Source organism: Zerene cesonia, chromosome 14 (assembly GCF_012273895.1).
Source record: "Zerene cesonia ecotype Mississippi chromosome 14, Zerene_cesonia_1.1, whole genome shotgun sequence".
Classification (NCBI taxonomy): Eukaryota; Metazoa; Arthropoda; class Insecta; order Lepidoptera; family Pieridae; genus Zerene; species Zerene cesonia.
In genome coordinates, this window is record NC_052115.1 from 3244546 (window position 1) to 3259946 (window position 15401).

A 15401-nucleotide genomic window follows, 5' to 3' on the forward strand; every position below is an offset into this window, starting at 1 on the left:
CTGTAATTTCATATATTTTTTATCTGTATGTTAACTAAAAAGTTCCGTTTTGCAGATCAATAAATTATGACTCTATCTATTTTGTTATCTGTTTTTAGTTATTTATCCGTAAAATTTTCCTATTTCGTTGTTTAATTTTTCCATGCGGATTTTATAAGGTTATATAAATTATCTTGAATTAATATATATCTCATTGGACTTATTAGTATTAGATAAACTGAGATACATTTGTTACTAAGAGGAAAGAAAATAAAGGCACAGATTGCATAAAGAAGGAAAGGAAATGTTTTTCCTTTAACTCGTGTCACAAACAATTTGGCTTGTTTTTGCCAGAAGTCACAAGTGTTGCTAAGTTGCTCTACGCCTCGTCAGTTTCACGAACTGTTGTAATTATATCTGATAAATGAAAATATAATTCGCGTCTTAATATTATTCTTGTTTGTTATACTCAGTGAGTTTATATTAATTACGCATCTTAAAATTTTTGCTAACAGTGGATTTATGAATTTCATCGTAGGCATCAAATTAGCTTATTATTTAATTGCTATAATACAGATTTTTATTATTTAATTTATCGCTCATGGGTTTTCTAGTCCTCAGATAAATCATATTATTTACCGAGAATGTCAGAATATCGGATCTAGGATTAGGAAAGTCGCATTTTAGCCAGTAAAATGTCAATACATCCGTCTTATATTGCACATGGTGTACGTTCTATCAATGCTATATCGAGTTACAAGATACTATACAATGGCAGATTACATTAGCATGCGCAGAGTCCGTCACGCGATTCATCCGGATTTACTCAGCGTCCGCTTGATTGGATATTCGTCTGTTGATTCGATCGGATTGACTTAAAATTTAACGCACTGCGATTGCAAGCGTAGTTATGGAGAAGATAGAAGTGAGTTCAATGGTACAGGATTCATTTATTTTCAGGATATCGTTGAGAGATTTGTTATTAAATTTCCCAAAATAAAAAGGTATTTCGCGATGTGTTATAGAGACATAGAAATGTGGTTAAAAGTCAAATCAAATAGTGACAATTATAATACTATATTTATATTCTGATTAATAAGTCATTACAAGAGCTTGCTGTACATTGTTTTTGTTGTTACCATGACTTTGTAGTGGATTGGTAATTGTATCAATGATCACCCTTTGTCGAAACAAAGCTTGGCCTTGATTTAGATAGATTAACAAGTTATTGTTAGTCCCAGATTATCACATCAACGGTGACACCTTTCATACTAATCCGTAACAATGAAGACGACGGTATATTAAATGGAGATAATGAAGATTTTGACGGCTTGCGGCTGGCTCTGGCGTTCGCTCATCAACAATAGGATTGTCAGATACAATACATGCGTATATTGACTTAGGTCTTATGCGATATTATTATATGGAACATATCCAAGTGTAATAATTCAACGTTAGAATATCAGTTCGGATGTGAACGTATTATTGTCAATGACCGTTGGACCTTTGACGGCTACGTCGCCTGTTGCAATTCAACAAGCATTCAAAGATGCCTCAAATATATCTGTTTAAAATGTTATTTTGTCATCTTGAAGACAGTTTTAAAAAGTTTTAGAATAATATTGCTATAGTCCGTAGAAGTATAGAAGTAAAAGTTGTTAAAAAATCGGCCACAGGGAAGTTTGTAAATACTTTATGATTTTTGTCTTAAAATAAAGAGTAGGAGATAGATCAGGCTAGGCTCTAGATCTTATAGCGTTTATAGGTACGTTGCTGTTATAATTACGATTCATTAAATTCGAAATAAAAATTAGCCTCTAGAATGTTTCAAGATTTGGTTCTACTTTTTTTTTTTTTTATGTTACAGTCGGCAATGGAGCTGGTGGAACGCCTGATGGTAAGCGCTACCACCGCCCATGAACATTTGGAGAGAACTCTACAAATGGATTGCCGACTTTTTGGGAAGGGATTAAGAAAGGATTGGCGATAGGAATAAAGGAAAGGACTGGGAAGGGTCAGGAAAAGGATATGGGCCTCCGGCTCCCCCAAAAAATAAAACAAACTATATTTACCAATCGGAAACTCTATATGCATAACAGATTTAGATGCCGCTGATAAAGGCCTTCACCAAGGACCATAAACTAGGTCGTTGTAATAAAATTATTATATTGCCTTCAGATAGTAAACGACATTAAGAGCCAATATTGATCGTATATAACCATTATGATGCTTTGCTTTTGTCCAAGAGGCATCAAATAACCTATAAAGTGAGGTCTGAACGATCCCAGTCTAGGTTGTAAATCACTTACAAATATTTATTAAAGGCTTGAGTTCGCTAAGTATTCGTATAACATCTATAAAGTGAAAGTATTTGAGCAATATGTTTGATTCTTCATACATATACTTACATGTGCGTTTTAAAATATAGCTATGAGAAAAACTAGCATAATAAAATGATAAATTTCGTTATTGTAGCATCTATAAAAGAAAATAATACGTAAATTTCAAAAGCAATTAAATTAAATTTAACTATAATTCTATACATATAGATAGATATGTATAGAATTATAGTAGATAGATAGTAGATAGTAGTAGTAGATAGATTAGTATAATATCACTTGTATATTCAACAAAATTCTACATAGCTCTTACATGCCGTCCAAGACTAGTCTAAATGAAGATTTACATTTGAGCGTTTAGGTATTCACTTGAGAAGTTGAACTGGATTCGAACAAATCAGCCGAAGCCAGAGGACAGTCACGTCTGACGGCTGTAAGACGAGCGATGCCATTCAAGCCTGAATTTCCAAATGCTGCAAGGCCAATCAATTCGATGGCAGACTAACTCAAACCTTTTAGTTTAAACAAGCGTGTCCTTTGTAACATTCGCCTAATAGATTTGGCAATTACGAAATTCGAACGACCCATTATTTCAATGCTTAAAGATGGAAAGTTTATACACAAAATTAATAACCATAAATACTTATAACTGTAAATTAATTTTAAAAGTTTTATTGTGGAAAATTTATAATTGTTGGGGTAATGAAACGATTTTAATCATTGTTGAATAGTATTATATAATATTAGTGTTTTTATAATAAAAAAATTATAGTATTATAAATATTTCTTCATTTTTCTACGTATTATTATGTAGTTTAAAGAGTCTTTTAACTTATAACAAATGTTTGATTTAGTGAGTGCCGTAAATGAACCTGAAATAATAAAAGAATTTCCATTTTCGCATATCACAATCGTTGTGTAATTGCTAGAGCAAGACTGCTCATTAACTCAAACTAAAATAATGTAATGGTTCTTACGATGTCTCGGAGAAGACAATTTCTTTGAGAATTGTGTTTTATTCTTGTATGGAGAGACGTATAAGCGATTTGATGCTCTTTTACTTGGAACTCGTATCTTTTTAATAAAGCAATTTTATGCTAGAAATTCTGGAAAATACTTCAAAAGTTTATTTTGTTGGTGGGACATTTATGAATTCCTGGATTAATGTGTTCATAATTGGAAAGCGATTTTCTAATCTTATTGCTTGTACTACTAATAATATTTTTGGTTTTTCACTTATCTACACTATACTACGTATTATAAAGAGGAAAGATAAAGAACCCGAATAAGTAAGTATTTCTATAGCGTATGTGCTATTATAGTATATTCTGGTATAACTGGTATTTTGGTAAACAAGCTACATCACGTTAAGTAACATCAAAATCTGTTCAGTGGTTTTCGAGTGAATGTGTAACAGACATACATCCATCTACAAATTCAACTTAAAATTATTTATTCTAAGTCTTAGGTCATAATAGAAGGTTTTCTATGAAGCAAAGGTCCGCTGTGATCTGACAAATGGCAAAACGTTCCAAAAACAAAAAATGTTTTACATAAACAATTATCCACGTTTTAACTATAATATTAATAGAACTGATAAAACTTATCTCTAACGAAGAGATCTACTTGTATGATCCTGTGTTTCTTAAAAGGACAATAAAAACCATCAGCCAAAGGTAAGGCTGTGTGTAACCCACACACACAGTACGCGTACAAATTAATGATAATTACACAAAATATAATATTTACCTCATCTTTTCCTTTTACGACGCACATTTGCACGTCGCTCTCTGCTGAATACCACACGAGGCGCCTTTGCTCCGTGAGGTCTGTTAAGCTGAGATTGTACACGACATTTCTGAAACAAACGTTTAATATTTAATTACATTACCTAATACTGAAAATTATAATTATTTTGCTATTTTCGTTTGGAGTTAAATGAATGAACTCTTGAATGAGACTTATTCTTTTTCAACCGTAAATCAACGATTGAAAAAGAATAAGTCTCATTCATTAAATAAAGTTGTTGGGTTGATATGATGATATTCGTAGCATAGTCTTTTAAAGCGTCGAACTATATTGCAGCAGTTTAAAAATTAGTTACGAATAAAGAATATTTATATAACGTATCTTTGTTTTACACTTTTGGTATCAGAAATAGGGGTACAATTCAAAATAAAGAGCTCATAGTTGCCAAGGGACCGTTTGTCGTGGTTTTAAACGTCCAACTTCCGAGATTTCGATGCAAGTTGAACATTCTAGAAACTTGTCATGTAATCAACGTGTCCAGAGGCAACGTGCCATAATTAGAAGCTAATTAGTAAATAAGTCCTCAATAACATTTACCGATTTATTTTCTATCGTATTATTGCGTAGTAACAAATGTTGTTTCAGATAAGGAAAATGTTCGCTAATAATTTGTTATACGAAGAGCTTTTTAATTAACCTTATATCTCGTATAAATCGTGTTTTATTTGTATCTTCTGTTATGAGAGAAATAATTAAGTATTAATGATATACGACTTCTCAATATTATGTATCATATAAAATAATTTATATCAGATTCTCTTATGCAGATTTCATTGACGCATACTTTATAATATGTATATATTTAACACATGCTTGCTGCAATTTTTTACCATTCTTTATAATTACTTTCTTTTCTGATTATTTTCAGACGATAAGTGGTTTTTTCGTTTCGAACTCTATAAATCATAGACCAAGACCACAGCGGAAAATGTACACCGTAAACCGATATTAATATACGTGATAATCCTAAAGCTATTAAATGACGCCGCAAGTCTATAATTTATTAAAACAGAGCATGTCTGCGTCATGACATAATTGCCAAAGGACTCTCGCCCCTTAATTAAGATATTTGGGACGAAATTTCATAAAGAAATTATGGCGTAAACTTTGCCAATTACAACAATGCCTATGGCCGGTGACTACATAATGTATTTGAGGTTTAACAGACACTCACGGCCGTCTCGAATGTAAATTGATAACGCAATTGAACTCCACTTCTTAACTTTAATCGGAGTTTCATGTTTTTATTGCGCAGTTTCTTTCGAGAAATTAATTTTACGATTCATCTTTTCAGACTCAATGGTGAGACGTTAAAGCTGTCTGGTTATTTCGTGAATATTTTTGGATGCTTAAGTATTTACTGTTATTTTAATTTTTTATTTTAATTCTTTGTGAAATGAAATAAGATGTAAGAAGTAAGCTGTCTATCTGTCTGTCTGACTGTCTGCCTCCAGACTTTATTTTGTGAACCGTAATAGAAAGGTAAAGGAATTTTTTAGAGATGACATTATGTTTATATTAAAAGTATTGCACTTGATATATACACAATTAATAATAACATCCAAACGCAAGGCGTTAAAACTAGAATTCAAGACATTAGTTCTAGTGCACGTTAATTATTCGATACGGTCGTGGTTTTAATCAGAAAAGTTTTCGGAAAGTTTGAAACAGTCGTAGCCAAAAGTGGCCCTGAGTGGCCTGCGGTCTCCAGCGTGAGGTATAAGTTGCATTCCTGCATAGAGTTTGCAATATGCTGTTGTAATTACTTATGCATGCCATGAAGATACGTTTCGGTATGACGTTGCATGATTATGTAACACCAGGAAGTGTAGACCAATTCAAAGATTACATCTCCTTTTATTTTGCAGGACGACGACGACTAGATATCTCTCTATTCCTACATATGTTCGTGATATTAAAACATGAAAAAGCCTAAAAAAGAAAAATATTTAAACTATTTTTTTACCTAAATAAATGGGATTTATGAGTGAATCTTGTATAATATTGTCCGATGTAAATATTTTCAATTTGTGTCTTAATGCTTGGGTACTACATATAACATTAATTATTATCAATACGTTAGATTCTCTAGATAAGACTATAAATTGACTTGAAAGACTTGTACATTATAGAAGTCTATCAAACGTGAGGACTTAATACATGACTTTACTATACATATGTACATTACAGTAATTTCCTTCCTTCCCATTCCAAGGGGCTCATACAAAAGAAGCATCGCCTATAATTTGGTGAGTATAGGGGAGCCAATTTGCGGATTTCGGACCCTATCCATATTTTATACGATAACCGTTTTTTGTTAGCTAACGAAGTGGGATGAGCCAATCAATTCACTAATGCCACAACTGACAGTAAATAATAATCTTGTTATTGCATGCTTTTGGTAATCTTTGATCTTTATTTGCGGAACTGTGTGTGTTACATACAAATTTAGGTGTGGGTTGGTTTGCTACAGAAAATTTTCCTCAACTTTGGACATTTACAAGAATGCATTGCTCATTTTTCAAGGTTATAACTCCCATACTAAGTTGTTTGAACCACAGTTTTTTATTTTCTTTTATTGTTTTGTATAAGACTTTGTTGTAATGCATTCTGTATATTAAGTAAAATAAACATAGAATGAATGAAAATATAAGCAAATGAGACACATTTAAAAGCAACAAAACGGCACCACGGTTACATCATAGCTCCAAGCCAATTATAAAACAAAGGAACTTAAAAAAATATAACCTTGTTTACGGATCTTTTATTGTGTAAGCTATCAAGCCGGAGAGTACAGGACGGGCACAAATACCTTGGGATTAGCTGGCTTCTATAAACTGTAGGCAGTGCAGTAAAACAAGCAGAACAGTGGGGGAGACAACAATGTCGAAAGAATAAATTATTACAGTTAGAGAGCTAAACAATGTGACTTTATCTCGTTGGTATGGGGATCCCCCTTCGATCTGATGTTTTCATTTGTAATCAGCGCAGCACTACTCCGAACCGGGGGTGTGGTAGACGCGTATCTCTAATTTGATACAATTCATTGCTATTATTTGTTGAATGTAGTTTTTATAAAAGCGTTGCTTTGAGTTAGGCGTCTTTACAAGGTAGATTTTGCAGCTGATATGTTAGTGTTTTAGGTTTTTCTTACCGGTAAAGTTAAGACTTAATCTTTAAACTAAACTTCAACGTTAATAAATTAGAATCTTAAATGATAAATAGAAAGAGACAAACACGATATTTCTTTTTTCATAAAAAACATCTGAAGTTTATTCTACACAAAAACCAATTTAAATTTAACAATTTATTTCCTACTAGAGAACAAAAGTAGAGCAATGTAGTATACAATGCATTTTGAGGTCAACGACACTTAAAACATATTTTATTTAACCGCATCTGCATTTTAGCCAGCGCAGTCGAAGAATATGAATTTCAGCAGTAACCGACAAAAACCGGCACTGCAATTTATTTGCATGCACTCGACACTGTTTCGATATTGGAAAACTTTACGAGCTCCGTTTAGAACAATATCAATAGAACATTGCAGTGAAAGGGTTGCTAGCTGCGAAAAATACCGATATTCGTACCTTTGAGTGGAATGCCCTTACAGTGTTTAATTAATGTCATCATTTCATTCGTTTGATACTATTTCAAAAATTATAATAAGTTATGACAGTCGACAGACGAATTTTATGTTCTTCATCTCGAAAATATTTGGCAATTATGAACGAGTTAATTGTGTTTTTAAGGTTATTCCATGAATCCTTACCTCTTTACTTTCTAATTATATATTATATACTAATTATAATTATAACTTAATATAAATGTAAAAGAGTGTTTCTTAGTTGTTGGTTTATTCATCTTTTTTTGACGTATCAACCGAGCGATTTTAACATGATTTTTTGTCTAGAGATATTTAGAAGAATAGTAAATACTATGAGCTTATTTTATCCTGGTTCATCTTCCCATTTCTACCCTCTCATAAGAATTTCCTTTGACTACGAAAAGGTAATTACTGATAAAGTGAATATACTGCCAATTAAGTTGAAACAAAAATAATGTAATGTTATAATTGAAAATATAAAAATATAATATACTCTTGTTGTCTACTCAGTCAATTAAAATTATTTTTGTCAACAAAACTACTTACCTTACTGTTGCATTTCATCTATGAAAGTATAATTGATCTAAAATTTATTAACTTATTACAAAAATTATAAATTCATCGATTCTGACGATAGTCGAAATTTCAAATAATTTTGTCGTCTATAAGAATTTAATATTTTGTAATTTAAGTTTTTGGCAACCCTAGCACGTATGCACGGCATGCACCAGGTTCAGATGCAGCCAGATACAAATATATTTGAATCGTGACTTCATTTATATTGAATATTTATATCGAGGCTCTATATGGAGAATTTAGTTGCATTAGATTAAATGTAAATTTTTATTTTTTTCATTTACTGCCAATCACATGAATAGGAAATATAAACAGCTAAGTTTAAAGAAATAAATGAATATCGTTAGTGCATTTTTGCTCTAATTTATTATAACGTATTATACGTTGAAAATTATGAATCCATTTCTGAGTATTCCAAAGTATCCATATACATCAAATAAAAGAAAAATATTGCCTGATATTCGTCCGCCATCTTGCGTGTTTTTCGCGGGTAATATTGGTAAAGTTCACAATGGCCGAAGGAAATGCGCTTTCAAGATTTATTGCAATTGTTACAAACAACATTCGTCGGTTATATCTTTCGATTTATCATGTTCGATTATATTTTTCGTTATATGAAATATACCATCCATACAATCCTTACAAAATACGTGTTAAATGTATTTATAATCTTTGCAATAATATAATTTCTGTGCTCCAGTTTCATTAAAACGTTCAGGCTATTTATTAAATTATACAATTATAGTAAAGAAAAAACCTCTTAGATACTTCTACGTCCTATCTAAAAATACGACCTCCCTCGCTGTACAATTAAAATTCATGACGATCCTATTGAAACCCTTACAAAAACCAATTTACTTTTATTGTATCGTCAAACGTTACTTTGATTTATGAGTCCTTGGTATGATTTAAGGGAAATTAATTATTTTTTTTCATAAACGGCGTTCGCTTTTGTCGCATCATTTATTTATGAGTAAACCAAATAAATACCCACGTTTATTTTTAAGGGTATATAATTTTCAACACTTTATCACTATAGTAGGCATAATTTACATGTAGAAAGGTTTTGAAAGAGTGTTCTAAATAACATATAGGAGTAATTGGCTGCAACATTTTATTTTATGATATGTTTTTATAACTCTTAAAACATAATAATCTGTGTAAATAAAATCTTTATCTACGGGTTAATAATTCCTAATTTGTTACATGTATAACCAAACAATCAAAGGTTAATTTATACTGCTAATAAACGCGCAACCTCACTTCCGAGAATTGAGATTGTACCATATGTATTGGTATTATTTTATTTAATTAATAAATACACGTGTATCGACTGCCTTTGGCGGTAAAAGCTACCTGTAATAAACTACCTGTATAGATTATTTAATTAAAGTAATTACTCCGATGTTATAATACATTGAATAAGTATGGTGGAAACTAAATGTTGCGTGATAGCTGTTTCGAAATTAACATAATGACAAAACTATTCCAAGTAATACTACCTACACGTGAATACTGAAACAAAGGAAATCGTTCATAATCGGTGCTAGTAAAACAAGTGAAATATGTTTAAAAGTGATACCTGATTTTATGTAAAAGTCCATCAAGTAAATGAACAACTATGAACTATTTAATACATTTATAGAAATAATGTTTTCTTTGTAAATAACTTTAAATAATACAATAATTGAATTACACGATATCTTGAAGAAATGTAAACAATTTAAAAGGTTAAGTGAAAAAGCGGGAACCAAACGCGAAATTAAGCGTTGCAAGGATTTCACAGTTTGTAAGACAGCGAGGCACTAGGTGGCCTTATACACTTAGCAAGTTAACTGATCTGTTTTCCCCAAACTACTTTATTTGTTTAGGCCACAACAAATAAGCACTTCGAATAAAGTTCCACAGACTCGGATTGCGTCTACAACTCTTGTATTGTTTAATCAAAAGAGCGGTTTAGGGAAGGTAGGCTGTTTGTTCTGGCATAAACCTGGTCTTTTCATCTCTCTCCGTTGAAAATGATTCTTTATTGCGTTGTATGACATTTATTGTTATATTTCACTTTATATAGTCCGTTGGTTTTTGGTATATTCTTGTTTGTAGAAATAGTATTTTATTTCGTACTCGTTGGTATCGACGTGGCGTGTTTTTATACAGGTTAGTGCATCTGCTGCCTTCATTGCTGTAGCCTATGTTCTAAAATACGAGTTTTTAAAATTGTCAAAACGAAATCTGGTTCCCATTTTGTACCGGGGCTTAGTATCAAAAGCCATTGACTTCATATTTATAATTTCATGTACATTTTTGCAAGCAGATATGTTTTATTACTTTCATCATCACCGTTTATTCAATAGGGTAGGAAGTTATTCAACACATAAAAATTGCAATTGCAAAAGACGTCATATCAAATTAATTAAATTTATGTTTCTGCTGAGACCACTAAAGGAATAAATGCGCGAAAATAAGAACATAAATGATAAATTGTAAAAAATAAATTTTATTTTTTGTTCATACAATTGGTTGATATAAAAAATATCTTAAATAAATATTATAGAAGCTTTATTAAAACGTAACAAAAAAATTATGATAGTCCTAAATATGATGGTTTCGGTAACACAGCGAAACTGTCTTACAACTGAATATATATAAACGATATGAATATATGAACGATACATTGATTATTAATAAAGCCTTTTCATGCAATTTGCACGAGGAAAAATCCTCGCAAATCAGATAGAAACAAATGTACCACCCGATCGCACCAGAACACGATAACGTGGGAAGACGGGAAGGAAGGAAACAATAATTTAAGCAGGCCAAGAGTGATGGCCGGGCAAATGAGCAGAAATCAGAACAAAACATCGGAGGTCTCGCGGGAGAGCTCCTCTCGTGATTGATGCGATGATTACCTTAATTTCTTTTTTACCACGAACCACATTAAGAATTCAGGCGTACATGCTAAATAAGCGCTGTACTGGTTTATCGCGTGTTTGCTTCGAAGTTAACGTTGGGTTTCTTTTTTTAGGTTCGAATATCGATTCAGGTATTAAATAGAAGTTGGTGCGTGTAAGATATATTTTATAGCAATGTTATAAGAAAGAGTATGTCTTTAGTACTTTCATTAATTTTTTGAGTTAAATGTAAATGTATGTTTTCCTGGGTACTTGTATGTTGCTTTCGGAATCCAGATGGAGATAGTCAATGGATTTCTTATAAAGACTCTTCTAAAATCTTTATTTCATAAGTTTGTTTATCATTCTGCAGCGAATCTATTCAACCACATTTTTAACATAGTACATAAGTTCTCAATAATAACCAATGGTGATAAAGCCAGCCAATGTTGAGTCTAGTTCAGAGGAACAAAAGATCTCACTCAACCCCACTCACAGCCACTTGAGACTGGTCAAGGATCCATCCTTTGCTCTTTCTTTATGCTGAAGGAACGTCAGTTTCTGATTCTGGCCAGTGTTAAAATTCAGTCTAAATATACGTTAAAATCTTAAGCTTGAATAATTTCGCAGATCAAATTTGTATGTAAAATTAATTAATAAAAGTTCGCAAAGTTCACAGCGTTATGAAAGGGTACGTTTTATGCGAAGTTATGTGCTAACATGATAAGCAGTTTTGTTAATCTAAATTCTTCATAGCAATTTTAATACGGTTTATGTGTTGGCTACGAACGTGACTTGTTGCTGTTTACGTTCCGTATACAGTTTGAATTTTTCGTATTTTAATACAAAACTTCCATTTTTTATTTACAGAATTAATATGCCGAGAAAATATTTTGCTTCAACAAATTTTCTGTTCTATTTTTCCTTTTTTTTATCTGTGGTATGACTTTTGTAATCTGATGTTTTTAGAAATTGCTACCCACAGTAAATGTGTTAACTTAGTACCAATTAAAGCTATTTATAAATATTTAATTCCAAATACAGATAATTTTTCTATCCTTTAATATAAAAGGATGTTATTTGGAAAGCGAATCAGTTTTATTAGAAGCACCGCTTGTTGATTCATGTTTCGTAGGCGATGTGACATAAAATGGAACAAGAAACGTAGAATGAACGAAATTAAGCCAAGCCGTACATACGTTTTGTAATTTTCAATTACCGGACAGAAACTCCGTTGTCTTCTTGTTTTGTACATTTTACATTGCTGAATTTAATTTAAACTGGCCATCGTATTCATTTTTACATTTGTCTGTTACGCCGTGTTATTTTATGGTTTATTGTGATGATGGTGTCTAGTCACAGTTAGTAATGGACAATAAGAAGTTACAGTAATGTAGAATTTAGTGCTCGTTTTAGTAAAAATCTTTGCCAACCTATACATAGATAATACAAGGGTAAAGAAAGAGACGTGTACTATTTATACATGGATAAAAGTAATTGACAATATAATCCCTTTATTTTGCTAACTTACTACAGAATTTGAATTCAGATTGTAGTTCTAGAAACGACTTAACGACTTTCCGATCCATACATCTTTTATGCCTCCCCACGATTTGAATCGAACATTCCAAAGGTCCAAAGCATTCTCAGCACTAGCTTGAGGTCAAACGAAGCTCGTATACGACACTTTGTTATCATCAGCGCATACTGCGTTAATTTAGTTAAAAGGGCACAAAAGGCTCGCACCCTCTGCAGCATAACATTACGTGGGAGGCACGACACGAATAACATTTTGGAGAAACGGGTGAGTCTCGAAATTACTTGGATGTGTTGAGGTTTAGGTATCTGTTTGAGTGGGTTTGGCTAATTGAATTGTGGAAAAATATACCTTGTACGTTTCAGTGCATTATATGATAATTTTGAAATTATTTACCGCATGTAAACGTATGTTTTCGTCTGTTCGTCATATCCTTAAATCTATAGTAATAACAAATCTTGCCTAAAATATTAGAATAAGCTAACTATAAAATGTAATTTTTTCTTGTTTCAAATTGTTCTTCAAATTTGATCCTAATTTATATTCTGTTAGAAATCGAAATACATAAACTGTTGATGCGTAGTTTCAAACATGTGTAATAAAAATATTCTTCCAGATTATAACTATAATAGGATATATTTTCTACGTAAGATCTCATCAAGTTTTATCTCTCTGGAGATCTAGGATTTTAATCCTATCTCTAGCCTGGTAATAATAAGATGAAATAAGTTTCAAGTGATCAAAGAACGCTCAAATTTATTAGCGAAGCCATACGTTGATGAGAGTTGATAATATTAGAAGTTTTCCTTACTTGAATTTGTTAGAACACCCTCTTATTACACAACTCTCTTACAATTGTAAATTGATAAGAGTATAGTTGAGTAGGAAATGTACCATTTATTAGAATAAAAAAGATGTATGATAAAAGAAGATGCAACAAAAAAAAAAAGACAATTGAATTTAGGTCTATTAATTGACATTAAAAAACATACTTACATTTGACCTTGACGTATATATGTGTAAAATTGTTTAAAATTGTATAAAAAAAATAATAAGAAAGGCTGGATTTGTTTACAATACAAGCATCAAGCAACGGGGATTCAATTTATAGAATAATTATTGATGTCGTTAATACGCTATCAAGTAGGAGAGTATTTTACTTAAGAGTTAAAAAAATTCAGCAGCTTACATATACATGATCTGCTGTGAAAAGAAAAATGAACGCAACATTTAATGTGTATAAACAAAGGAAATAATTCAAAAGATGAACATGAAATTTTAGAAAATTTAAACGTAAAAGTTGAAAGCGTATTTGTATCGCAACAAGTCCTTCAGTTTAGTAGATAAAAAGTTAGAAAAAAAACAACAATTCCACATAAGTTTTGACCTACATTCCGGCTTTTACAAGCATGCCACGCTTTCTTGATAGTTTGCTGTTGTGTGATGTAAGTTCTATTTTAAACTAATTAAACTCGACGTAGTCTGCTTTTATTGCATTTTATTCGAGAATAATGGGCTTTGTTGCTTTATTAACTGAACAATTGTAAGGTTGTAAATAAAAAGATATGTTATTTTCTATTTTAATTGAAGTTTCTTTCATTCTACATAATTCGAGTTATATAATGTAATGTATTCGAGTAATATATATTTGTTAGATAAATGTATGTTTCGAATGGAAATCGCGTGATGTATATCTTTTTTCCCGATATATAAATAAACATAGGATTTAATTAACAAGTAATTTCGTATTATTTGCCAGAATATTCTAGCTTTGTGACATGCTTTATTAAAATGCGTTGTATGCTTATATTAAAGCCATTTACGGCAAATGACGCTTTTTCAATATTCCAATAGAAATTTTCAAGCAACATTTTTGAGTTTGTTAATATTTTTTTCACGTGTCGTCTAACTATTCAGTCGTCTTTGTATTAATACGATTTAAATATTATTTTAAAAAATTGGAAAAAATAGCCATAGAATAAATATTACAATAAAAAAAAAAAAAATTAAATAATGCGTAGTATATTTCGTAAAGCTTCTTGTTCTTCTTCTCAGCCTTTGTCTGTCCACTGCTGGACGTAGGCCTCTCCTATGGCACGCCATTTGGCCCGATCAAAAGTTTCTTGCTGCCAGTTTTTGCCTGCTACCTTTTGTATGTCATCACTCCACCGAGTCACAGTGCGCCCTACGCTACGTAAAGCTTTCGTAAAGCTGCTACGCGTTAAATATAGTATCGTTTTCTTTTAAGTCATATTTATGCTGGATATATATAAAAGCTATTTTATTCGAGTTCAAATTTCTTATTCAAGGAAAAGATGGACAAAGAAGCATAAACAAGCTTCATGAAAAATGTATCGAATTTCTTATAATGTCTTAGTAAACTTTTCTTATTCATGGTTTATTAGAGGATTAGCAAATTCTTCGAATTTAGAATATGGCCCAGTACAAGTAAGATTTTTTTACTTTTATAAAAATCATGTCTCTGTTTCGCCTAACTTTATTTACTCAGGAGCATAAACATATTTTCGCCAAATAAACAGCATACATAAGTTGTTGGTCAATAAATAGAATTGACCTTGCTCCTTTTGTGAGGAGAACCTTGTATACGACTTTCTGGATGTTATAAGTATTTTCAAAAGGTAATTTTACAAGTTTTGCAATAT

General features: G+C 31.5%; 1 protein-coding gene across 2 annotated transcripts in view; it reads right to left on the bottom strand.

The window, feature by feature from the left end:
* LOC119832093 (semaphorin-1A) overlaps positions 1–15401 on the bottom strand; it is a 227246-nt gene that overhangs the window by 12861 nt on the left and 198984 nt on the right. For both annotated transcript variants that reach the window (XM_038355710.1, XM_038355709.1), the window contains exon 3: positions 4068–4176. In XM_038355710.1, coding sequence (XP_038211638.1) covers positions 4068–4176 — 109 coding nt within the window. The remainder of the gene's footprint in view (positions 1–4067; positions 4177–15401) is intronic.